Genomic DNA, 26,756 nt, shown 5'->3' on the forward strand with positions numbered 1-26,756 from the left:
TATTCAGTGTAACTTGTAGAAAAACCCTCACACTCAGTTTATTTGTGTTTTTCTTTTTCTATTTCTTACTTTCTTTGCCGCACTAGAAAGGCAGCAGAGTCGGGACTCAGATCTGCAGCAACACCTTCATTGTTATTGTTATTATTGTTGTTAGTACTGTTGTTGTTATGATTGATATTGTTACTGTTATGATCAGTTTTATTATTATTATTATCATTATTAATTTTTTAATACATTTGTTTATCTTTATTATTATTAGTAGTAATGTTGTTGTTTATGTTGTTATTGTTATTATAATTACTGGTATTTTTGACATTATTATTATTATTTTGTTGTTATTGTCATTATTAGTAGAAGTAGTATTAGTTATATCATTTTTATATCAGCCTGGAGTGAACAACATGAAAGCATGGATCCATCCTCCCTCACATTCACAATTCAGGCTGCTGGTGTAATCGTGCGGGGGATATTTTCCTGGTACACTTTGGGACCTTTAAATGCTACAGTCTGAGTATTGTTATGACCACAGTGTACCCTCTTCTGATGGCTGAAAGTAAAAGGGGGTCCAGTACCGGTTCCGGTACCAGGCCTACTGACAATTTAACATAATGTAAAATGGTAACATCGTAAACATAATGTTACAATTTAACATAATGTGAAATGGTAACATTGTAAACAGAATGTTACCATTTAACATAATGTAAAATGGTAACATTGTAAACATAATGTTACCATTTAACACAATGTAAAATGGTAACACTGTAAACAGAATGTTACCATTTAACACAATGTAAAATGGTAACATTGTAAACAGAATGTTACCATTTAACACAATGTAAAATGGTAACATTGTAAACAGAATGTTACCATTTAACACAATGTAAAATGGTAACATTGTAAACAGAATGTTACCATTTAACATAATGTAAAATGGTAACATTGTAAACAGAATGTTACCATTTAACATAATGTGAAATGGTAACATTGTAAACAGAATGTTGCCATTTAACATTATGTTAAATATAACTAACGGATTTACTTTACCAAATGGACCATCCCGGCCTTGCCGTATTGGTCTATTTGATTCACCTTTGTTTTTATTGTTTATTTTATTTTCACTTGCTACACATAGGACAGACATGACTGGGGGAAAGAAAGGGGAGAAAGAAAGAGGGAAAGAAAAACAGCAGGGAAGAGGAATTGTGATAAAGGGCAAAAAACAAAAACCAACAAAACAAACAGACAAAAAATATATATATCAGTCACTTCAACTCAAAGAAGTCCAGACGCTTTTCTTTCCAAGCTCCTTTGACTGACTGTTAGGACAACTTATTTATTGCAAGCATGCAGTACAAGAATAACTCGATGTTTCTGACTTTGCATTACGAATTGTTTACCCACTGACAAACATTTCAAATGAAATTAAATTAAAAAACAATTTGTGGTAACCTGATTTTAATTCAAAAAGAATCATTAACAACACTTCTTGTAATGGTGTCAAAATCAGCCCAACTTTTATTTTCAAATGCAAAAAGTAAAAGAAAATGAGCCAACATACTGGACACATATAATTGTCAATATAATTGTTTATAAACAATTATACTGTCATCATTGTTACAGATATGGAAACTTTATTAACAATTTGTCCAAGTAAAAAAATGCCCTGCTAATTGTTGGGGTTTTCTCTCCTCTAGCCCTTTCCTTTAAGCTCTTCTTTACATCCCCCCACCCCCACCTTTTCTTTTTTCTTAATAATATAACAATAAAAACAATTGGCTGCATTTTAAATGTGTCAGATCAATGTCTTTATTCAAGAATACAAGAAATGGTAATAGCTGCATGTGTGTTTGTGTGTGTGCATAATATGCATACTTTACTTGTTGGATCCAAATCCCACAAGGAATCAAATAAAACAAGAAGACAAACAAAAACAAAACAAAAATATATTTCTCTCCCTTCCCAGGTCAGGTTCACAAAAGCATTGCAGCTCTTTATTCCTCTTGTACAGCTCCAGAGTCTGTCAGCCAAAAAGAAACTACTGAGGTTCCAACACCCAGTGTTTCTGTAAACACAGATGAAAATGAACAGTCATCCACATCTAAAAGATTTGTAGATTCGAGGGACCGGTATAATACATCTAGTACATCTTTGTTTAAACCTCAGAACACAAAAAGGGAACAAACCATTGTATACAGATTTAAAAGTGCGCAAAGCAACGAACAGTCACCCTCTGAAACAGCTGAGGTTATCACAACCATTGTTTCTGTAAATACACAGGAACAGTCACCCACCTCAAAAAGATTAGTATATTCAAGGGACCAGTGTATCTACTCTGGTCAAAAGAATCCATGCTTCGTACTGATGTCCACAATTCTTTTTTATTCCTCTCACAATCATGGAGCACCGTGAAAACTAGAAACGAGTAAAATAATATCAATAGCACATATGACATCCATCTCAGCCACTTATTTCTTTTCACAAGATGCACAAGTGCTTAACAAATAACAGCATAATGTTTTTACCGTGTACACCTTGTAAAACCAGTAGTAGAAAAGTTGTAGATTCGTGCTCTTGTGGGGGAGACGTATGTTATCCACCACCTCGATAGCTAGCCGAGAGTTCGAGGGTCACTAGAGCCGCCGAGAACGCATGAACTACTTACGGTAGGACGTTTTGCCAAAGTAAGACGTTTTGTCAGAACACCGAGTCCTCAGGAGGATGCAGCCCATGAATTTGGACACGATCTCAGATGCACTTCTGGTGTTGTCATGGCAACCCACACAAACATTTCAGCGTCAGCTACAATGAGGCGGAGCCCTTACTGAAACACTGAGCTCAGGTAGAGTGAAAGACAACATTTTTCCGCATCCAAAACAGCAGCGCTGTTCCTGTGACCTCTAGTAAAGCCTCTACTTGGGAAAAGGGAGTCTTTCATCAAAGCATCCTGCAGAAGTTGAATAAAAATATGCAAATGTTTAAATGATGCAACTTAATGAAGGCTGACAGCAGTTGTACTATTTTACATTGCAGCGAACAGGGGTGACCATTATTTTCAACGTTTTTACAGCATTTTTCACATTGAAAGTGAAATAATATAAATAATGTCTCAATTAAATTGCGTTAATATTTAAAAATACAAAAACTACAGCTTTGTTCACAAGCCAATAAAAATGTACTTGGGCCAGTGGTAAATGAAAATAACACTTATTCAGCACCTGGTTGTTGCGGCTGCATCAGGACACCAGATGTTCAGCCTCCATCCTGTAGGCAGACTTATCCCCGTCTGAGAGGAGTCCAATAATGGTGGTGTCATCTGCAAGCTTAATTAATTTGACAGACTGGTGGTTGGAGGTGCGGCAGTTGGTGTACAGGGAGAAGGGCATAGAAGAAAGAACACAGCCCTGAGGGGAGCTCGTGCTGATGGTCCGGGAGTCCAAGACATTCTTCCCCAGCCTCACTGGTTGCTTCCTGTCCGTCAGGAAGTCAGTGATCCACCGGCAGATGGGACCAGGCACATTCATCTGGGAAAGCAATCCTTGAAGAAGGTCTGAAAGGATGGTGTTGAAGGTAGAGCTGAAGTCCACAAACAGGATCCTAGCATAGATTCTGCAGGACAAAGTGTAGGGCCATGTTGATGGCATCGTCTACAGACCTGTTGGCTCTGTATGCAAACTGCAGGGGGTCCAGGAGGGGGGCCGTGAGGGTCTTAAGATAGGAGAGAACCAGGCGCTCAAAAGACTTCCTGACCAGATGTCAGAGCCACAGGTCTGTAGTCTTTTCGTCCAGTGATCTTTGGCTTCTTGAAAGCTATATATGATATAAAAATTATATAAAAACTGTTAATCAGCAAAAGAAATGATATCATAGTTCTTATAAAGAAAGCCTCTATCAATCAAACACCAGCAGTGTAGCAATGTTGTTCACTCACACTGTATATAAAACACTGATTTTGGCTACATCCAGTTTTTACTGTATTATAAACATTTTTTACCATGAAGAGTAAAGTGTTTGGCATTTTTGTCATTGTTATTGAGCTCAGAGATCAGGCCCAGCCCAGTATCTACCTGGTTATGAGCAAGGAGCTGGAGGTGATAACTCAACAATAACCAGGCCATGCATGCATGGATGGATGCATGGATGGATCAGTTTGTAGGCTGTGTGTGGTCAGCAGCAGGCTGCTGGGTGTGGACCAAGAGGGAAAGCCCAGCATGTGAAACCCATCAGCAGAAGGCCAGAACAAAGGTGCACAGACAAACGCAGCCCAGACACTCAGGCAGGACGAGTAAAATAAATGGCAGCAAACACAGTATGATGTGGTAAAATGTGCTTTCTTTCACAAACAGATAGCACAAACAAGAATCACAAGAATCTCCTTTGTGGTTCTTGTTTTTCTTTTGAGTACATTAATAAAAAGTTGAAATAAAGTGGCAATAAAATTCATGCACTGAAGACCACACGAAACCCTAATTCACCCTACTACCTGTTGCCTTCACATTCCATTTGCATCCCTTGTCCACAGAATCAAAAATGACCCTTCTTCACTAAAGATCGAACATAAAGCAATTGCATTTTAAATGGAAGCCCATTTTGCATTAAGAAACACTATCAGCAATCAGAAATTGTGTATATCAGAGTTCTCTGTTTTTACTGTCCTGAAAACTGCATTAATTCAGTGGATGCGGTTAGGTTCAAAACAACGTAATATAAGAGGGCAACCAATTCAATCTAAGACGGATCCAATTTTTATCCATTCATGTACCAGCTACTGGCTTTTTGCTGTTATGTTCTCATATCGCGTGAGAGTTTATTTGCCAGGTGTCAGAAGTCTAATAATGAATAAAGTTCAGGATATGCTTAAAAACTCACCTCAGTATAGCCGTCATCAGAAGGAAGTGCGCTTCACTGACTCATCAACTTGTCTCAGGCTTTCCACAAAGTTTCACAGTTGACCTTAAAGTAAGATGCTGCAAGCTTACCTTGCAGTGTATTACTTTTCAAGGTCTAAAGACCTTAAAGTGCGCTATAGATTGAAGTGATTTGAACTGACAACAGGGCTAATTCAGCACTTCAAGTTAACATCAATAAAAGTTTTTAAATTTATTCTGATTTCCGTTTGTTTTCATTGCCTGTGCTATCTGTTATTTAGTTCAAATTGTGGGTAGATAATGCTGTGCTGTCATGTGACCTGTTCTCTCATGTGTGCCTTTCTCTTGTTTTGTATGTATTTCTCGTTTGTTATTTATTCCTATTTTATTCCTGCAATTGGTATGGAATTCATTTTTTAAAAAAATTTGATCAGTGTTTTGAAATTAGATGTGATGAAGATGTGACCTTAATTTACAAAATCAACATCATGTTGGATTCAATGAGACATGAAACTAGTGCATGAAACAGGTCTCAGTAAATGTTCTCATAGACTGCAATACACTGCCCCCTGCTGGTCATTATAAAGTCTGCAGATGTCATTTGACATGAATGTCATATTTGTGAAACAAAATAAAGGACTCTGTAAAATAAATGAAAATCAAATATTTATATACAGAATATTTATGTACAAATGCTGAAAAAGACATTTGAACAAGATGCACACCCAGTAAAAAAAAAAAAAAAAGAAAAGTCAGTTTTATCATGTGACTATCATGCTGTCATTTCCGCACAATGCACTTTACACCAGATCAAAATAAAACACTGTGAGGTCGTTCTAACCGGAAGCCCAGAGAGCGTCGACAATGCAGCACAATGCCCTGAAGCATCAGCATCAAAATATACTTCAAGTACCAAAAAGTACTCATTGTGCAGAATGCCCTATTTTTGAATAGCTGGACATTTTAATTACTTTATCACCAGCTGTGACTACAGCTGATAATCAACCATGTTTCATAGGGATGTGACTACATTTAGAAATGTCACGCATTTTTAGGTATAAAGCAAAAGATGCAATGAAATAAATAAGCTATCACATATTAATCCAAATGAATTCACTGAAATACATCTGCACATTTCTGCAGCCTGACTTATTACACACGTGAACACAGTACACATTTGTTTACTGCAAGCTTGTTTCAGAGATGTGATGCAGTTAAATCTGTATGCGTCTGTTTCCTTGTAGTGTTAGTAGAGATGGTGAACCTGACACAATCCTGTGTTTAGTGTGAAGGAAACCAGTTAACAGCCGGTTTAGTGAAATTCTCTTGAACTCATGGAAAACTCATCGTCGTCTCGAAGTGAGCAGCTGAAGCGTCCCGTGTGATCAGAGGTCCTCGTCGTCCTCGCTCACCATGACGTCGAGCTCTTTGTCTTTCCGTACGACGCTCTCGGTGATGACCTCCTTGTGCTGCTCCTCCAGCTCACGCAGCTCCGCCTGCAGGCGCTCCAGGTGGAGCACTCGCCGGTTCCTCAGCAGCCGGCTGGGGAATGGGTTCATGTCGTTGAAGGCGATGCTGGTCAGCTTCCTGCATGGACACACGCAGGTGGAAAGGACTCGATCACCAACACAGAGGAACTGGAAACTGATCAGCTTGAGTGTTTCTGTTTTATGCTGCTTGATACTTCAGGTACTGCAGTTTGAGCAGGAAATACTGGACTGACTGGACCACATGTATCCGAGAGCTGCAGATACTTAAAAATCTTTAAATCGTTGTTACTGTGATCAGGGAAATTTAAACTTCTCACAAAATTTCAGTAAAAAGGGTTTGAAGCTCAAAGATTCAACAGCTACATCCGCTACACTTCTGAGAGTGTAACAGCTCGTAGATTAAGGCGGGTGGAGGCGAGTGCGTACCTGGCATTGGAGACGGTCTTTGTGAAGAAGCGTAGGTACTGGTAGATCTCCACGCTGTCGTGAATCTTCAGGATGTCGTCCTCTTTGTATTTGAACAGAGCCAGAGTGTATCTGAAGATCACCTGCAGCACAGACACGCATTTCATAACAGGACACTCACGCCACACAATTAATTGGAAACTTTGAGGAGGTGAGTCATAAAATTACTCTTTCAGTTGTGGTGCAGTTGGGCCCTTTACTCATTACAGCTCTGATCGATTTCCAATAAGCCACTTGGTTCCTCAGTTGCCAGATAATATTAACTTACTTGGTAGTTGAGCTTTAAGTTTAAATTAAACTTTTGGGTTGGATCTACGTGGCTGAAGCTGTTGTCAGCATTTATCCCTGTGTGGTATATATTTCTGTGTCTGAACTGTGATTTTATTTCCTGAGACAAACGATGTAAAAGCTGTGCTGCATTTGTCACATTGCAGAAACAAGCCCAAAGCCATTGTCCCGCTCATCGTCTGGATTTACGCTGCTTGTGGTAGACTGTGAGGTCGTTACTAGAATGATCTGCTTTCCCACTCCTATTTCATGTCACATGACAGTTCCCCATGCTTAGTAAACAATGTCTTATTACTCCTAAAATGTAAATAAAGACATCTAAAGGTGAAAACAAAATCATTTTTGTTTCCATGGACACTACTGTGGTGCATTCAAGTGTTGTCTGCATTTCTGTCATGGTGTGTTCGGGTGTATGGTACCTTGGTACCCTCATACAGGAAGGCGTCCCACAGAGGCATCAGGATGTCGCTGGGCAGACTCTCCACAAAAACCACCAGGAACCAGTTGAAGGTGACCAGAGAGACGTCAATGTTGTGATCCTCAAAGTGAGATGCCAGGCGAGGAAGCTTCTCCGCCATGAAGTCCTTCAGCACGCGCTGGTCCGCCTGAGCACAAAGACTCACAGAGATCAGCCTCACTGATCACTAAAACAGATCACAGCAGGCAAGCAGGTGAGTGTGTCTGCTGACCTGAGAGGCCACCAGATTCTTGGTGTAGTAGTCCTGAGGCATGATGGCTTCCACCACTGCCACCAGACACCAGAAGGCGTCTTCGTCACTTTGGAGGACCAGCAGAGCGAGGGCCGCTAACCTGTGGACATTCATGGAAGGTGAGGTTCTGCCTGGAAGGCGGGTCCACATAAGAACTCAGATATAAAATTTATACTTTTGTTCTGACCTGTTGAGTACCTGGCAGTAGCCAATGGCAGGGTTATGCCCGGAGAAGGCCAGAAGGATGCGGCGGAGCTGCTGGAGGGCAGGGCTGGAGGGCGGGGCTGGACGGCGAGGAGAAGTGCTGATTGGTCGTCAGGGTTCGGTGAAGGTCCAGCTGGACCTGCCTGGAGGCAGGATTAGGAGCTGTCCGACTCTTCTCACACAGCTGGAAACAGAACAGGATTACTGAGTGCTCGCCAGCATTCCCAACAGGAAGAAGGAGGAGCCACCTGTGCTCAGGTGCGGATAAAGCACTCTCTCTCTCTACAGCTGTACCTGCTGATAGCGTTGCATGTGGCACTCTTGGCTTGTCAAAGTTCTGGCTCGGACCAAACAGCGCCACACTCTCTGCCGATACTCCCGAGGGACGCCTTCACGCACCAGAATTTTGAGCTCAGGTTTGATGTTGAAGTCATCGTCGGACCTGCCTGCAAGGTACTGAGCCCAGCGGCTCAGCAGGGAGTGCTCCAGACCCTCCTACAGAGACAATGATGTATGATATAAAAAGAGGATAACCATTATCTGTTAAGCATTATGTTACAATTTAACATAATGTAAAATTGTAACATTGTAAACATAATGTTACAATTTTACATTATGTTACAGTTTAACATCATATAAAATTGTAACATTATGTTTACAATGTTACAATTTACAAATTGTAACATTGTAAACATAATGTTACAATTTTACATTATGTTACAGTTTAACATCATATAAAATTGTAACATTATGTTTACAATGTTACAATTTACAAATTGTAACATTGTAAACATAATGTTACAATTTTACATTATGTAACAATTTAACATAATGTAAAATTGTAACATTGTAAACATAATGTTACAATTTTACATTATGTTACAGTTTAACATCATATAAAATTGTAACATTATGTTTACAATGTTACAATTTACAAATTGTAACATTGTAAACATGATGTTACAATTTTACATGATGTTAAATTGTAGCTGTTAAGGGTGGTGAGTTAGCGAACCTAGACGCGGACCTCTCGTTTAAGTTGAACAGTGTCTTTATTTACAGTGAAGCCAAAATCAATCCACAGTTATCCACAGTGCAAGTCCCTTCAGTGCTCCTCTCCCCGTCTCCCCTCGTGTGTCCACAAAACTCCCTAGAATCAGTGAAGTGTCCCCTTCCGTCTCTCCGTCTCGATCGCGTCCAGGCTTATTAGGCAGCTCAGAGTGGCAGCACTTACGGGTCGGAGGTAACAATCGCAGCGGAGAAAAAGCGGAGCGAGAGAGGAGAACAAAAAAACACACACACACAGGTCGACCGGTCGGGGCACCATCCGACTCTGACAGTAACATAATGTAAAATTGTATTATGTTTACAATGTTACAATCCCTACCCTCACCTATGGCCACGAGCTGTGGGTAGTGACCGAAAGAACGAGATCGCGTATACAAGCGGCAGAAATGAGCTTCCTCCGAAGGGTGGCTGGCCTCTCCCTTAGAGATAGGGTGAGAAGTTCAGCCGTCCGGGAGGGGCTCAGAGTAGAGCAGCTGCTGCTCCACATCGAAAGGAGCCAGCTGAGGTGGTTCGGGCATCTGACAAGGATGCCCCCTGGGCGCCTCCTGGGTGAGGTGTTCCAGGCATGTCCCACCGGGAGCAGGCCCCGGGGCAGACCCAGGACACGCTGGAGAGATTATATCTCTCGGCTGGCCTGGGAACGCCTTGGGACGCTTGAGCGGTCAGCAAAAGTCGACTTCCCCCATCACCCACTCATTCACAAAATTTCCCTCGGGCCGTGAACAGGTGATATAGCAATCACTATTACTGACACCACGTGACCCAAAGCTACGCCTATCCACAACATTCCGGCCCCTAATTATTACATTCTTACAGTAATAATTACACATCCAACACCATAACTCACAACACACACTTCATCATATCACAGACACCCAGTGAGACAACATAACATACTCAAAAGTCCACCAAAGTTATTTTCTCATGTCTTCTCTTCTTTTCTTCTGTCTGCACATGGTCAGTCAGTCATAGGCCAGAGGTTACCAGCACTTAGCCTAAATATAGTCAGTCTGATGTACATCTCATAACATTAAAGTCAATTCAAAGTTAGTTATGTCACACTGTGTCAAAAATGTCATAGTCATGGGTCAGAGGCCTCCTGAAGAAGGCATATCTTTGTGATGGGTCTGCACACATGGCTGGTTGGGGTCTTAATCCAGACCTGACGCACAAGCCCCCTTTCATCTGGTGCAGCTCCGGTGACTCTCCCAATGAGCCAAGAACCACGAGGTGCAGAATCATCCACTATAAGGACCACATCTCCAGGAACAAAGTTACGTTTAATCCTTCCCCATTTCTGGTGCTCTAATTCTGTGACTGGGACTCTCTTTGCATATCCTCTAGATATAAGATCTGTCATGAAGGCAGTGTAGTCTTTATGAAAGTCTTTATCTCTGATGAACCTTTTCTTCAAACCTAAGGCTCGTTGCTCAATTGCACAGTTGTCAGGCATTCTTATGTCTCGGTCTTTTAGTGGCAGGGCAATGCTGTAGTGCCAATCCCCCAAAGTCACCATCTTGCTGGCCAATTCCAGGAACTTCAAGTCTTCCTTTGACAGCCCCATCTGTTCATCATTGCTGCTCTCAGGAAAATCCATCTTGAACTGCTGTTTCCATAGCTTGTCCAGTGTGACAGCAGAAACTCTGTTGGCGGTAACTGTTGCCAAACATCCTGGCCTTCCACAGCATTCTCGATTAAGTGGCCCATTCACAGTCCAGCCGAGCACAGTCCTAATGGCAAAGGGTCCATCACCTACACTCCGGATGACCTCCAAAGGTTCTAGAGCTCTGGGCATATTCATGCCAATCAAAAGCTCAACATTGGCCTTAATTTCTGGCAAATGAACATGCTTCAAATGTGGCCAGTCAACCAGGTCCTGTTGATTTGGGATGTTACCAATATCTACAGGCATTTTATGCTGAGTGAAGAGGTTAGGCATATCACAGTACATGTCACTGTCCAATCCAGCAACTTCAAGTTCAGGTACAATGAAACTGTCCACCACTTTCTCCTGTCCCATGGTGCGCAGGAGAATCTTTGTCCTCCTCCCAGCAATATTCAGCTTGTCCATAAGACCCGCTGTACAAAAGGATGCTGAACTCCCTTGGTCCAGAAAGGCATACGTTTCCACTATTCTTTGACCTCTCTTTGATTTTACTTTAACTGGCACAATGGCAAGCTTACAGTCCTGTTCACCGGCCCCAGTAAGACCACTAGTCTGGATCGTAACAGGAATGTTATCTGCCTCATTATTAGGTTTGATTTCATGTACAGTGTAGTGTAAGCATTAAAAGATCATAAAAGGAAACACTAACATTTATGTGAAACTAATTGTAATAAAAAAAATGAACAGGTGCTTTATAGATTTAAAAGAAAGAATCTGAAAACAACACTTTTTTGGTCTGAGTGATCAAAGTAGAAAACAGAACTGATGTTCAAGAACAAACCATAGCTGCACTAATATTACACATCTCCATTGTTGTGGTGAACAGACATGTTGCTTTTAAAACCACATGCAGTGTGTGACCGTGACTGTTCACTGAGACCATGAACGCCACTTCGCTGAAGCCTTCGCCTTCTTCTTCTTCTTCTAAATTGGAAGCAGAAGGAGCACGAGCTGCTTTGATCTACTGAAAGGAAAAAGCAGAATATCTGAGTTGAAACCAGTCAGCTGAAACCAGTAAGACAGGAACAAATTCAATGCAGTGTCTCAGGTGGCTTAGCCTGTTACAACTGTTGATACAAGCTAAATACAGTTAACACACAGTGTCAGGGAGCTCCAGTGTGGGAACTAGTGGCTTTAGGTTTGTAGTCATTTAACTTTCATCCCTTCATTCATTTAATTCAGGAGGAAGAAATGTCAGGTGGGTGCAGGCTGGTTACATGCATTTGGTCCCATGCTGTCTTTAACTTGGTTCACTTTATGGCTGGGCTGTATGTGGGCTTATATCATGTTACTTGGGCAGGAGTTCCTGTCCCCTGTTAGACTTAGAAAGTTTCTCCATAAGTAGAGCTTCTAACTCTTCTAGCACATCTGTGGCTGACAGTTTTTTGGTGGCTCTTTTTACCCCACACTGGTTGTGAGTGTGTAAATAGCCCCACTAGTTATTTTGGGTTGCAGTTAACTTGGGAGGAAGAGGTAGGTCTGCCATGACTAGATGAATAACAATTATCTGGGATACATAAATTTCATAATGCATGCATGTATCTCTATAAACCTGCCTGAGGGCTGCCATTTTTTACATTCAGTTATTTCTTTGTTGAATCTAAATAATGAATGTGTTACAGTTAAACTGACACTGATCAGTGTAAATGGCTCATTGGGACACAGAAACCTTTAAATTAAACCCTATCACCTGATATCGAGTGTCAAACAATATCAAAGCTGTAAAAGCTGTTTACAGTCAGAATTTATAAAACTATGATTGTAAATAAATTCAAACAAGTGAGCTTTTCTCTTTGTGCTGAATATCAACACTGTGATTTCTTAGACTGTAAGCTTTACTTTAGCACAACCAGTTGTAGAAGCTGCCACTCCAAATGTCTTTTGATAACAAGAAAAAAATACCTTTTCAGTCCACGGCCTGAAGTTCTTCTCTGACATCTTCTGCCATCGGCTTTGTCTGCTGGTTTGAAGACAATAAACCACAAAAAGATGATTTAGTCACTTTGTCTGCGTCATGCAGCTCGAATGTGTCGTGTAACGATGTTGAATAGCTGTCGTTATCCCTCTGCTGTGTCAGTAGGATTGTACTGTACAGCATCTCATTGATATGTGAGGAATGCTAATGTAACACGATAACAGACTTACATCATTAAAACATAAAGGGCAGGAGATATTTAGATATTTTTATATTTATATTACATTTTATAGCTGACGGATATTACTAAATAGATAGAATTTACTAAATAGCTGGATGAACATGAAAAATATGACTATAATAACAAATGACCATGAGAGCCAGTAGAATTAATTCAACTGGACACTCAAAAGACGTCCTTAAATGCTCTTTAAGTGGCGGAACAGATGAACAAACAGTTAATCGCTTACTTGAGATGAAATCTGCTCAGCTACTTTGAAAACAGCTTCTAACTGGTTCATCCTTTAACAGGATGACTGCTCAGGGGTAAGGCCATCATGCAGTCCAGCAACCTTTATGGTTCTGCTTTGATTCACCAGGAACTATTAGGGAAACCTTCCAGCGCCTCCTGTGAAAGACACAGGCATAAACACACAAACATTTATTAACATGTTCCACAGTGTTCCAGTTTGATTTTCTCATCCTGTGGACAACAACGTACATGGATGCAGGTTTATTGTTAACTTTTGTAAGGTTTATTTAGTGAACATATCCAGCTGCAGCTCCACTGTGATCCTGAACTGGATAAGCACTTAAGAAAATGTGTCAATAAATGGACATACATCAACTTACTATATTTATCCAAACAGACGGGACCAATAATGCTTCACTGAGTTAGAGACTTTAATGTCTCTTCTATGTAAGAATGTCTCGTGCTGATATACCTGCAAACTTGACAACAAAGGTTTTTCAGACTGCATGTAGCTCTATGTCAGCTCACACATTTACATTTATGTCACACTTATTTCTGCTTTCCCATTTTATAATTATTACTTACATTTTGATTAGATACCTTGAGTTTGTAAATGATCAGATTACATAATTGGAATAAAATGTATCCAATTCAAGGTTGCGGGAGGATGAAGCCTATCCCAGCTGATACAGGACAAAGACAGGCTGCCAGTTTATCGCAGGGCTAACACAATATGTGTAACAGAAAATCCACTTAAATGTTTGATATTTCTTATAATAATCATAATTATGACTATTATTTAAAGGTTTCTTTATAAATACATTTTGATTTTTTATAACCTCTAAAATATAAACCTGAGCTGTTTCAGATTCTGACCTCTGACCTCACTGCAGCTCCCTCTTGGAAGTATGTCTGCTTCTTGTCCCCAGTGTTGACCACCTGCCCTTGATATCACGTACTGTACCTGAGGAACAAAAAAGGACAAACACTTGCCTTCATTTAAGAAGTACATTCATACAGAGGTAATCTATGGAAACACACTAGTTCAACCTTTGGGAGAAATCAGTTCCTGTGAAACATTTCTGTAAATGAACATCATATGGAGAATGAATGAAATGAGTTCTTCCGGTGACTCAGCAGTCAAACACTGACAAATGAAATCTAGTTAAACTATTAAGCATATTTGCTCTTCTGAAATCTGTGTTAAACAACAACAAACATAAATTAGTAACAAAAATACAGCTGAGTAGATATTACAAACCACCAGCAGCCATAATGCTAAATTTTAATCTTCAAATGTTTCTGAGCCGTCTTCAACCTGCTTTTAACACATTAAAGTCCCACAGTCAATGCAGCCTGACTCAATCCTAGATGTTCAGCACACAGAGGTACCGTTTGAAGTTTAGTGTTAACCTGAGTCACTGATCATTTGCAGTATTACAGAGTCTGGCAGTCTTTGCATGATGTCCACGCCACTATAAGTTTCTAGCTGACTCTCAGGTGTGCCAGCAGGAAAGAGTAATAATAACCTGCATCCTGAGGTTTGTCATGCAGGATTAAATTTACAGTGGCTTTGTTCACACAGCTAGGATTGTATTTTACACTGACCCTGGGTCAGTATAAGTATCATACAGTTTAAACGAAGCACTGAAACTTGCACATATTTATTACAGATGCACTGAAGCTAATCGAGATATTTGCTGTCAACCTGTGGCTGCGATTAATCACTTTACTGAAAACTTTATTAACTAGTAACTTCATCAGTCATGACAGAAGCTAATATTTCTGTGCTAACATCGTTTAACCAGTAACAGCTTTCCTCCAATATAAGCTAACGTTTACACCGTAACTTTAAGCTAGCACCATAAAGACGGTAAAACACGTAATAATATCTACAAATGCATCTTAAAGCTCTTATATTAGCACTCGGTGTATTACTAACATAACCACATTAACATTACTGACACTCGCTGACTTTTAATAGTCATTCTATAAATGCTGTCCGTTTAAATGGTCCTGTACCTGTACACACTGCATATCCACCGGATTCCAGCCAGAGTGGATTCTGGAGTCTTCCACGCTCCTGTTAGTGATCCTCCATCTGGATGGATGAGAACAACCTTCTGAACAATCTAGCAGGTCTCCTTGGGGGGCACGTCTCCCCACCCCCCAAGCGAGGGCCGTGGCACTGAAACTGCCGGCTGAGAGAAGGCTTGAAAAAAAAGGACATTTATCATTTCTTCTTCGGCCACCTTTTTTTCTCATCGTTTTTCCAAAGTACACATTAAGCTTCTTCTGCAATAACACACTAATTACACATGGAAACCTACCTACTTCTTTCTTCATCACAAACAATTACACTTTCTGTAAAGTGCTTTCAATAAAACAGAAAAGAAAAGTGTGTTTTGTTTTGTTTTTTTATTCAAGATCTGTTCACATGTACTTAGCAAAGGTGAGTACACAGCATGAGGAAAGCCAAAAGCAAAGAGAGCGTATGAAGGTAATATTGAAGTAGGCTTCGTTTTGAAGTGGTGAAAGGCAAAGGCATGAGTGTAAGGTAATAAGGGGTAATGAGAGAGATGAAGAGCGGGCGGAGGACTTGGCTCGAGCAGGAAAAAGCAAAAAGGAAATGCGAGTGCGTTTCCCCGCCCCCCGCGCAGGGCCGTGGCAGTGAGTTCGTGGGGGGTTCGAACTGGCGGAGTTCTGTAGCAGAGTCCCCGCCACATGTCATAAGCCAAACGACCGGCCGAGGGAATACTTAAAAAAAAGGACATTTATCTTTTCTTCTTCGGCCACCTTTTTTTCCCATTGTTTTTGCAAACTACACATTAAGCTTCTTCTGCAATAACACACTAATTACACATGCAAACCTACCTATTTACTTCTTTCTTCATTACAAACAATTACACTTTCTGTAAAGTGCTTTCAATAAAACACAAAACAAAAGTAGCTTTTCTTTTCTTTTCTTTTTTTTATTCAACATCTCTTGATTGTGATTGTCGGGTAATAAAAGCTAATAAGAGAGATGTAGAGCGGGCGGAGGACTTGGCGAGAGCAGGAAAAAGCAAAAAGGAAACGCCAGTGCACGTCTCCCCGCCCACCAAGCAAGGGCCGTGGCACTGAAACGGCTGGCCAGAGAAGGCTTGAAAAAAAAGGACATTTATCATTTCTTCTTCAGCCAGCTTTTTCCCCCATCGGTTTTCCAAAGTACACATTAAGCTTCTTCTGCAGCATTATCACACACTAATTACACATGGAAACCTACCTACTTCTTTCTTCATTACAAACAATTACACTTTCTGTAAAGTGCTTTCAATAAAACAGAAAAGAAAAGTGTGTTTTGTTTTTTTTTTTTTTATTCAAGATCTGTTCACATGTACTTAGCAAAGGTGAGTACACAGCATGAGGAAAGCCAAAAGCAAAGAGAGCGTATGAAGGTAATATTGAAGTAGGCTTCGTTTTGAAGTGGTGAAAGGCAAAGGCATGAGTGTAAGGTAATAAGGGGTAATGAGAGAGATGAAGAGCGGGCGGAGGACTTGGCTCGAGCACACTCAGAAAAATTATGGTTCTTAAATGGTTCTTCAGATGGCTTCATGGTTCTTTAAAGAACCATCATACGTCAAAGAACCTTTTTATTTTGTGGATGGTTCTTCAGCTATTACAAATGGTTCTTTAAAGAACAAAAGGTTCTTCATCCTTAGCAATCTAAGTTTGATGGTGTAAATGGCATAAATATTTATTCACTATAATGAGGCTGTGAATTATACTGTGTGTTTTCTTTGTGTGCATGTGTGTGCGAAAGGGGAGGGCGGGTTACCTGGCAATTACCCTTTAAGAGAAGATGGTAGGAAACTGAATATTCAAATAAAAGTTAGAAATATTTGCTTAAAAATATACTGGTGGCAGGGGTGGGGGCCAAAGCCCAGCTAATTTGAACCTTTGGCTTCTAAAATATGTGGTTCAATTGCGTGCTGCGTACATAACCTAATGTCAGCTAGACCGAAATTAAAATTTAATATATTGTTAAAGTCACTAAAATGGCGCCTGAAGCCTGTTGTGATGTTAGCTCTGTGTCTGCTCTAGAAACTCTGAAATTCTGTAGATCTGAGCCGTACATTAAATACTCACATGAACCTGTACTTTGAATTCTGTATGAGCTGTATAAAATGCAGCTATGCATAAGAGTTTTGAATGAATAATTAGATTAGATAACTCTTCATTGTCTAATCGAATTATATAGAAATGAATAAAAATGTGACATGAGAAGGTGTGTCTTTGACTGTTCCTGCATAACTTAGTTTCGGACTAGTTGACAAGTTATGCTCCGGTCATTTGATGTTTCCAAGATAGATGTTCTTTTGTAATATAGTTAAATTTTTTTGTATATTTCATTTATCCACCATCATACATCATACATACAAGCTAAGAAGAGGTCGTTATACTAACAAGAGGTATCAACGCTGGGCCAAAGTTCAGCACATGGTTAAAGTTTGTAATCCAGCCAGGGTGTAAATATCACTCAGCAGCCAGAGCTGAAGCAGGTAGCATCAACACATAAATCTACTCTACCCGGCTTAAATCACAAGAGCACCTCTGACCAAAAAGCTGTAGATTTTTCTTGTTTGCACAAATTAATCCAGATTCACATTAACTGTGTTCACAGCTCCAACAAAATGAGGAAGAGGAGGGGCAGAAACACAATTAGATTGAATTACAATTGGATGGAAGTTGAGGACAAGGAGAAGGAAGCTTTGGATGAGGAGGAAGAGAAGCAGCAGGAGCATCTTTAGGGATCCCTATGATGTCATTGAGGTTTGTTTCATTAATATGGTCCTCTCACAAAGAAAGATGACATGTTTTAGTTCACGTACTTCCTGTATTAAATAGTGATGTGCAAAATGTTGTGAAAAACCATGGAGCAGGTACGTATAGTGCATCTGCAGGTAAATGAACATCAAATCTCTAAGACAGACTGAAATCTGTATATTTATCACCCTTATGATAAAACCCATGTCAGCCATTGGTTTATGGACTTTGTATTTTGAAGCCTCAGCATTTGCATTATTGCTGTTGCTATGTTGGGACCATATTAGGATGAGGGATCAGAATCTGGAGTCATGCACACTATTATTTCATTTAGTGTGTATCCATAAGATTCGTACAGCAGATCCAAGTTGTGCCTTGAAAACAGGAAAGTCGTCTGCATAGAGGAGAACTGTAATAGCAGGCTTGTACAAAGTGAGGCTTTGTGCTCACATTTGCTGCAAACACTCATTTTACCCTGTTTTGATGCAGATTTCACTTGAAATCAGGCAAGAACTGGACTTATTTTTTACAATGTGTTCTTGTGAATTGATTGTGTATAGCATTTGTTTGATTGATTTGACTTTCTGCAAGACAACAGTCGTCCACTGGCCAAAACAATTTTCCAAATACCTCCACGTGATCTAGCCTGGATTTAGAAAAGAATAGCAAAAAAAATCTGCACCTCCTGCTTCAGATGCAATTTGTGTTTCTGTGTTCAGAGGCAGCGGCGAGAGGGGAGACCTCGGGTCATCCAGCTGGAGAGCCTGACCAGGAGGAGTCGAACATTAACTCAGCTCTTCCAGGGCACCCTGCAGACTCGGCTGTTGGCATCGACGAGGGATGATGTGAACGCCAAACTGGAGTCCATCACAGGTCAACTGCAGGTATGCGAGTCAGACCTTCTGAGGGTTTCACTTTTCTCTCTTCTTTATAATTGACTCTTTTCTCTCTCTTTCAGCTCCTTGTCTCAGAGTGGGAGGGATTTGAAGCACAAAGGGAGGAACTTGTCATTTGGTTGGCTGATATGGATGTCCGCCTGAGTGAGGTTGACCAGCTGACAGGAAACACCAGTGAAAAACTGAAACAACTGCAGGTGTGGGCTTGTTTTGATATGACATATATTTGATATGAAACATACGTCAGAGACATTGTCCTAAACTGGACTAACAAAGGACCATGAGTACAACATGAAAAGTACATTACATAGCGTAAGGCTGAAGTTCATTGATCATTTTAATCATAAACTTGTTGTTGAAATGTTTTTACTGAACATGCAAATATCTGCTGATGAAAATGTGTTGATTTATTGGTCTGTTATGAAGCTATTGCTATTTCTAATGTGTTTTATCACTTTCTGATGTTTTATTAATTAAACAATACATGTATTATTTGTTGTGTTATCTGTAGATATAGTATTTATATATATATTTATTTATAGTATAGCCAATATATTTATTAATTATTACTGTTTAAAACACTAATATGTGACATGTATTAGTAGTGATGTTGTGCTGAGGGTTAAAATGCCTTTTTGTCTTTTGGTAACTACAAAATGACAATAAACCATTAATATATGTCTATGCTGTGCTCGTATTTATTTTACCCTGCTCAAATTCAATTTATGATGCATTTTATTTTGAAAGATTTAAAATGGTTTTTTAAAGAACCACTCAAAAAAGGTTCTTTAAAATGGTTCTTTTAAAGAACCATTTGAAGGACCTTTTTAAAAATGGTTCTTTAAAGAACCATTTTTAAAAAGGTTCTTTGAAAAACCATTAAAGGTGCCCCAAAGAACCATTTCTTGATGGTTCTTTGGGGCACCTTTAATGGTTCTTCAATGAACCACTGAAAGAAATGGTTCTTCAAAGAACCATTGTTTGAAAGGTTCTTTGTGGCACCAAAAAAGGTTCTTCTATGGCATCAGTCTAAAGAACCACTTTTGGTTCCAGTTGGCACCTTTATTTTTCTGAGTGCAGGAAAAAGCAAAAAGGAAACGCGAGTGCGTTTCCCCGCCCCCTGCGCAGGGCCGTGGCAGTGAGTTCTGTAGCAGAGTCCCCGCCACATGTCATAAGCCAAACGACCGGCCGAGGGAATACTTAAAAAAAAGGACATTTATCTTTTCTTCTTCGGCCACCTTTTTTTCCCATTGTTTTTGCAAACTACACATTAAGCTTCTTCTGCAATAACACACTAATTACACATGCAAACCTACCTACTTCTTTCTTCATTACAAACAATTACACTTTCTGTAAAGTGCTTTCAATAAAACACAAAACAAAAGTAGCTTTTCTTTTCTTTTCTTTTTTTTTATTCAACATCTCTTGATTGTGATTTTCGGGTAATAAAAGCTAATAAGAGAGATGTAGAGCTGGCGGAGGACTTGGCGAGAGCAGGAAAAAGCAAAAAGGAAACGCCAGTGCACGTCTCCCCGCCCACCAAGCGAGGGCCGTGGCACTGAAACGGCTGGCCAGAGAAGGCTTGAAAAAAAAGGACATTTATCTTTTCTTCTTCAGCCAGCTTTTTCCCCCATCGGTTTTCCAAAGTACACATTAAGCTTCTTCTGCAGCATTATCACACACTAATTACACATGGAAACCTACCTACTTCTTTCTTCATTACAAACAATTACACTTTCTGTAAAGTGCTTTCAATAAAACAGAAAAGAAAAGTGTGTTTTGTTTTGTTTTTTTTATTCAAGATCTCACATGTACTTAGCAAAGGTGAGTACACAGCGTGTTGGGTCTGGGCCTCTTTGCTTAGGCTGCTGCCCCCGCGACCCGGCCTCGGATAAAGCGGATGAAGATGCATGGATAGATGGACTGATGTTCCAATTGTAACATTATGTTTACAATGTTACAATTTCACATTATGTTAAATTGCAACATGATGTAAAATCATAACATTAAGTTTACAATGTTACAATTGTAAATATAATTTACCCAATTAATTCTGTCATAACAGAAGTATGACTTCTCTGTGTTATTAATCCGTATTAATATCATAGGGAGATTAATATCCCTACAATATTAAGCATCAGACTTTATCAAATTTTCTAAAAACTTCTTTTGTTGGATAGTGTAGCGCAGCTGGATAGTGTAGTGGTAATACTACACATCTTTGGAGTCGCACGTTCGATTCCCACCAAGTATCCAGTAAGGGTCCTGGCTAGACCCCTCATGCTAACCAAAAATCCCTGGAATGGTGCGGCTACGTCTGCAGTCTCTCCGCTTGAATTTAGAGCTTGCTTGTTTGTTAAATGTATTATTTACTGTTTTTAGTTTACTCCATGACGGGGCTGGATATCGGGCGTCCTGCACCACCCATCCGGTCTGGAGCATAGCGAAACCATTTCTGCACTGTTTGAACGAAGGTAAACTCAGAAACTGCCCCCACCTGCTGAGTCAGGCCATCTAAGACAACAAAAACCCCCCAAAACAAACAAACAAAAAAACAGTAAAAAAGAGGGGTTCAATTAGAGTTCAAATATGAATAACCTCTCGCCAAAAGTCTTTAACAGCTAGAAAGCTGGCAAACTACTAAGCTGATCAACATGAAAGGCACAAGGTGGAAATCAGCAAACTGCTGCCTCACTTTGTTCACCTGTGCTCTATATTTCATGGTCCGGTTGGCTGCAGGACCAAACATTTGGCCTTACACCTTATTTCTTTATGTTTTGCTTCCAAGGTGCCAGACTTGTAGGTAACTTTTTACACTGACATGACCTCAGCAATAGTTTCCAATCTTTCAACTTCCTTGGGCTTTGGCTGCTTTTTTACTCATTTTCAGTCCAGTCCTTCTACCTGACCATTTTCAGAGAACTCTAAGGAGCTTGGGGGAAAAAAGCAACCGGACTTCTTTAACTTTTTTGAAGACGTTTCGCTTCTCATCCCAGAAGCTTTTTCAGTTCACTGAAGCCTCATAAGAAAGTGACACAATGACATTTAGATAATAAAACTCGCCAAAAATGAACCTTAAGAGCACTGTCTCTTTAAATACCCTCTTTTGCTTGGTCTGCTCCTTATTTTTTCTCATTTTTTCTTACTTTGGAGGACCAGCAGAGCGAGGGCCGCTAACCTGTGGACATTCATGGAAGGTGACGTTGTGTCTGGAAGGCGGGTCCACATAAGAACTCAGATATAATATTTATATTTTTGTTCTAACCTGTTGAGTCCCTGGCAGCAGCCAATGGCAAGGTTGTGCCAGCCAGCAGGATGCTGCGGAGCTGCTGAAGGGCGGGGCTGGAGTCTGAAAGTAAGAGCTCGTTTAGACTCTATTCTGTGAACAGGCTTGCTCCCACGAATATGTGAATTCATCTGTAAAAGAGTTTAACTCTAATGCACCTGTTCCTCCTGCTCCCTGCTGCAGGGCGGCCTGTTGGACTACGAATGCCAGTGCGGAGCTAAGAAGATCAAAGAGGAGCTGTTGTTCTTGAACCTGCCAAAGTGAGTAACCTCAAATCGGTCCCCAAAGGCCTCAAACCACCACAGTTCAGTCGGTGTCAGTTTTGTTCATGTCATGTCCTCCTTGCGTCTTCCTTTGAGCCTCTCCTCTTTGTCTCATCTCTTTCAGTGTGCTGATCCTCCAGCTGAAGTGGTTTACGTTCACTCCATCGTTCACCGTGGAGAAGAAGAACAGCCCCATTGTTCTGACACAGCAGCTGGTGATCAGCCAGGACACAGCCTTTACTGAAGAGGTAAGGGAAAAGGCACACCGTTCATTTCAAGTATGGATGGAGCCCATTTCTAAGCTAACGGGTGGTGCCGCTGCCCTCTCCCAGTAAACTGCTCGCTATTTGTTGGTCAGCGTGATCAGTCGTTTGGGCTCCTCAGCTTACAGCGGTGAGTGGGTGCTTTCAGACACATGTGCTGAATGCAGGTCAGCTTTGAAAGTTTATGAGACGTTAATAAGTGCGCCTTCTCCTCTCAGGACATTACGTCTGTGACGGCGTTCACCAGATGAGCGGAAGACACGACGTCACAGACAGCCGGCTCACGTACGATGACGAGTTGGTCTGCCAGACCACGTGTGAGTCTGTGTGTGAGCAGCGGCAGAGAACAGCTTACCTGCTATTCTATAAAAGACAGGTGACGTCTCCCAGCAAACAGTCAGCATGTCTGTGCAAATATTCAGTGTAACTTGTAGAAAAACCCTCACACTCAGTTTATTTGTGTTTTTCTTTTTCTATTTCTTACTTTCTTTGCCGCACTAGAAAGGCAGCAGAGTCGGGACTCCGATCTGCAGCAACACCTTCATTGTTGTTGTTATTATTGTTGTTAGTACTGTTGTTGTTATGATTGATATTGTTACTGTTATGATCAGTTTTATTATTATTATCATTATTAATTTTTTAATACATTTGTTTATCTTTATTATTAGTAGTAGTAATGTTGTTGTTTATGTTGTTATTGTTATTATTATTACTGGTATTTTTGACATTATTATTATTATTTTGTTGTTATTGTCATTATTAGTAGAAGTAGTATTAGTTATATCATTTTTATATCAGCCTGGAGTGAACAACATGAAAGCATGGATCCATCCTCCCTCACATTCACAATTCAGGCTGCTGGTGTAATCGTGCGGGGGATATTTTCCTGGTACACTTTGGGACCTTTAAATGCTACAGTCTGAGTATTGTTATGACCACAGTGTACCCTCTTCTGATGGCTGAAAGTAAAAGGGGGTCCAGTACCGGTTCCGGTACCAGGCCTACTGACAATTTAACATAATGTAAAATGGTAACATCGTAAACATAATGTTACAATTTAACATAATGTAAAATGGTAACATTGTAAACAGAATGTTACCATTTAACACAATGTGAAATGGTAACATTGTAAACAGAATGTTACCATTTAACACAATGTAAAATGGTAACATTGTAAACAGAATGTTACCATTTAACACAATGTGAAATGGCAACATTGTAAACAGAATGTTACCATTTAACACAATGTAAAATGGTAACATTGTAAACAGAATGTTACCATTTAACATAATGTGAAATGGTAACATTGTAAACAGAATATTACCATTTAACATAATGTTAAATGGTAACATTGTAAACAGAATGTTACCATTTAACACAAGGTAAAATAGTAACATTGTAAACAGAATGTTACCATTTAACATAATGTAAAATGGTAACATTGTAAACAGAATGTTACCATTTAACACAATGTAAAATGGTAACATTGTAAACAGAATGTTACCATTTAACATAATGTGAAATGGTAACATTGTAAACAGAATGTTACCATTTAACATAATGTGAAATGGTAACATTGTAAACAGAATGTTACCATTTAACATAATGTGAAATGGTAACATTGTAAACAGAATGTTGCCATTTAACATTATGTTAAATATAACTAACGGATTTACTTTACCAAATGGACCATCCCGGCCTTGCCGTATTGGTCTATTTGATTCACCTTTGTTTTTATTGTTTATTTTATTTTCACTTGCTACACATAGGACAGACATGACTGGGGGAAAGAAAGGGGAGAAAGAAAGAGGGAAAGAAAAACAGCAGGGAAGAGGAATGGTGATAAAGGGCAAAAAACAAAAACCAACAAAACAAACAGACAAAAAATATATATATCAGTCACTTCAACTCAAAGAAGTCCAGACGCTTTTCTTTCCAAGCTCCTTTGACTGACTGTTAGGACAACTTATTTATTGCAAGCATGCAGTACAAGAATAACTCGATGTTTCTGACTTTGCATTACGAATTGTTTACCCACTGACAAACATTTCAAATGAAATTAAATTAAAAAACAATTTGTGGTAACCTGATTTTAATTCAAAAAGAATCATTAACAACACTTCTTGTAATGGTGTCAAAATCAGCCCAACTTTTATTTTCAAATGCAAAAAGTAAAAGAAAATGAGCCAACATACTGGACACATATAATTGTCAATATAATTGTTTATAAACAATTATACTGTCATCATTGTTACAGATATGGAAACTTTATTAACAATTTGTCCAAGTAAAAAAATGCCCTGCTAATTGTTGGGGTTTTCTCTCCTCTAGCCCTTTCCTTTAAGCTCTTCTTTACATCCCCCCACCCCCACCTTTTCTTTTTTCTTAATAATATAACAATAAAAACAATTGGCTGCATTTTAAATGTGTCAGATCAATGTCTTTATTCAAGAATACAAGAAATGGTAATAGCTGCATGTGTGTTTGTGTGTGTGCATAATATGCATACTTTACTTGTTGGATCCAAATCCCACAAGGAATCAAATAAAACAAGAAGACAAACAAAAACAAAACAAAAATATATTTCTCTCCCTTCCCAGGTCAGGTTCACAAAAGCATTGCAGCTCTTTATTCCTCTTGTACAGCTCCAGAGTCTGTCAGCCAAAAAGAAACTACTGAGGTTCCAACACCCAGTGTTTCTGTAAACACAGATGAAAATGAACAGTCATCCACATCTAAAAGATTTGTAGATTCGAGGGACCGGTATAATACATCTAGTACATCTTTGTTTAAACCTCAGAACACAAAAAGGGAACAAACCATTGTATACAGATTTAAAAGTGCGCAAAGCAACGAAGAGTCACCCTCTGAAACAGCTGAGGTTATCACAACCATTGTTTCTGTAAATACACAGGAACAGTCACCCACCTCAAAAAGATTAGTATATTCAAGGGACCAGTGTATCTACTCTGGTCAAAAGAATCCATGCTTCGTACTGATGTCCACAATTCTTTTTTATTCCTCTCACAATCATGGAGCACCGTGAAAACTAGAAACGAGTAAAATAATATCAATAGCACATATGACATCCATCTCAGCCACTTATTTCTTTTCACAAGGTGCACAAGTGCTTAACAAATAACAGCATAATGTTTTTACCGTGTACGCCTTGTAAAACCAGTAGTAGAAAAGTTGTAGGTTCGTGCTCTTGTGGGGGAGACGTATGTTATCCACCACCTCGATAGCTAGCCGAGAGTTCGAGGGTCACTAGAGCCGCCGAGAACGCATGAACTACTTACGGTAGGACGTTTTGCCAAAGTAAGACGTTTTGTCAGAACACCGAGTCCTCAGGAGGATGCAGCCCATGAATTTGGACACGATCTCAGATGCACTTCTGGTGTTGTCATGGCAACCCACACAAACATTTCAGCGTCAGCTACAATGAGGCGGAGCCCTTACTGAAACACTGAGCTCAGGTAGAGTGAAAGACAACATTTTTCCGCATCCAAAACAGCAGCGCTGTTCCTGTGACCTCTAGTAAAGCCTCTACTTGGGAAAAGGGAGTCTTTCATCAAAGCATCCTGCAGAAGTTGAATAAAAATATGCAAATGTTTAAATGATGCAACTTAATGAAGGCTGACAGCAGTTGTACTATTTTACATTGCAGCGAACAGGGGTGACCATTATTTTCAACGTTTTTACAGCATTTTTCACATTGAAAGTGAAATAATATAAATAATGTCTCAATTAAATTGCGTTAATATTTAAAAATACAAAAACTACAGCTTTGTTCACAAGCCAATAAAAATGTACTTGGGCCAGTGGTAAATGAAAATAACACTTATTCAGCACCTGGTTGTTGCGGCTGCATCAGGACACCAGATGTTCAGCCTCCATCCTGTAGGCAGACTTATCCCCGTCTGAGAGGAGTCCAATAATGGTGGTGTCATCTGCAAGCTTAATTAATTTGACAGACTGGTGGTTGGAGGTGCGGCAGTTGGTGTACAGGGAGAAGGGCATAGAAGAAAGAACACAGCCCTGAGGGGAGCTCGTGCTGATGGTCCGGGAGTCCAAGACATTCTTCCCCAGCCTCACTGGT

The 26,756-nt window shown here is 39.9% G+C and overlaps 2 protein-coding genes across 4 annotated transcripts; both read right to left on the reverse strand.

Moving 5' to 3' along the window:
- Window positions 1–6,250: 6,250 nt before the first annotated feature.
- On the reverse strand, window positions 6,251–7,968 carry LOC146716976 (TBC1 domain family member 2A-like). The gene is made up of 4 exons (XM_085435539.1): window positions 7,798–7,968; window positions 7,528–7,713; window positions 6,782–6,903; window positions 6,251–6,452 (listed from the first exon to the last, which is right to left on the reverse strand). The coding sequence occupies exons 1-4, from the start codon at window positions 7,966–7,968 to the stop codon at window positions 6,251–6,253; spliced, it is 681 nt and encodes a 226-aa protein (XP_085291665.1).
- Window positions 7,969–9,354: 1,386 nt separating this feature from the next.
- Window positions 9,355–15,409, reverse strand: LOC146716977 (uncharacterized). 3 transcript variants are annotated; one of them, XM_085470526.1, is made up of 5 exons: window positions 15,166–15,409; window positions 14,027–14,107; window positions 13,142–13,299; window positions 12,659–12,716; window positions 9,355–11,720 (listed from the first exon to the last, which is right to left on the reverse strand). In XM_085470526.1, the coding sequence occupies exon 5, from the start codon at window positions 11,159–11,161 to the stop codon at window positions 10,172–10,174; it is 990 nt and encodes a 329-aa protein (XP_085326652.1). In that variant the 5' UTR covers window positions 11,162–11,720; window positions 12,659–12,716; window positions 13,142–13,299; window positions 14,027–14,107; window positions 15,166–15,409; the 3' UTR covers window positions 9,355–10,171. The 3 variants fall into 3 exon arrangements, with proteins under 3 accessions (XP_085326652.1, XP_085326661.1, XP_085326648.1); XM_085470535.1 differs by having other exon boundaries at window positions 12,659–12,713; window positions 14,020–14,107; XM_085470522.1 differs by having other exon boundaries at window positions 14,020–14,107.
- Between the last annotated feature and the right edge of the window lie 11,347 nt (window positions 15,410–26,756).

Source organism: Copadichromis virginalis, linkage group LG2 (genome assembly GCF_057382275.1).
Source record: "Copadichromis virginalis isolate Kocher_CV1m ecotype Utaka linkage group LG2, C_Virginalis_male_GT1.1, whole genome shotgun sequence".
Lineage (NCBI taxonomy): Eukaryota > Metazoa > Chordata > Actinopteri > Cichliformes > Cichlidae > Copadichromis > Copadichromis virginalis.

Excerpts from the sequence above, each read along its gene's own strand:
- LOC146716976 (XM_085435539.1), bottom strand. The coding sequence starts at position 7,968 with ATGTGGACCCGCCTTCCAGGCAGAACCTCACCTTCCATGAATGTCCAC. Across the intron at positions 6,904-7,527 it reads TCCTGTATGAGGGTACCAAG|GTGATCTTCAGATACACTCT; the intron begins GTACCATACACC and ends TCTGTGCTGCAG. Across the intron at positions 6,453-6,781 it reads AAGACCGTCTCCAATGCCAG|GAAGCTGACCAGCATCGCCT; the intron begins GTACGCACTCGC and ends GTGTCCATGCAG.
- LOC146716977 (XM_085470526.1), bottom strand. The coding sequence starts at position 11,161 with ATGGACAAGCTGAATATTGCTGGGAGGAGGACAAAGATTCTCCTGCGC.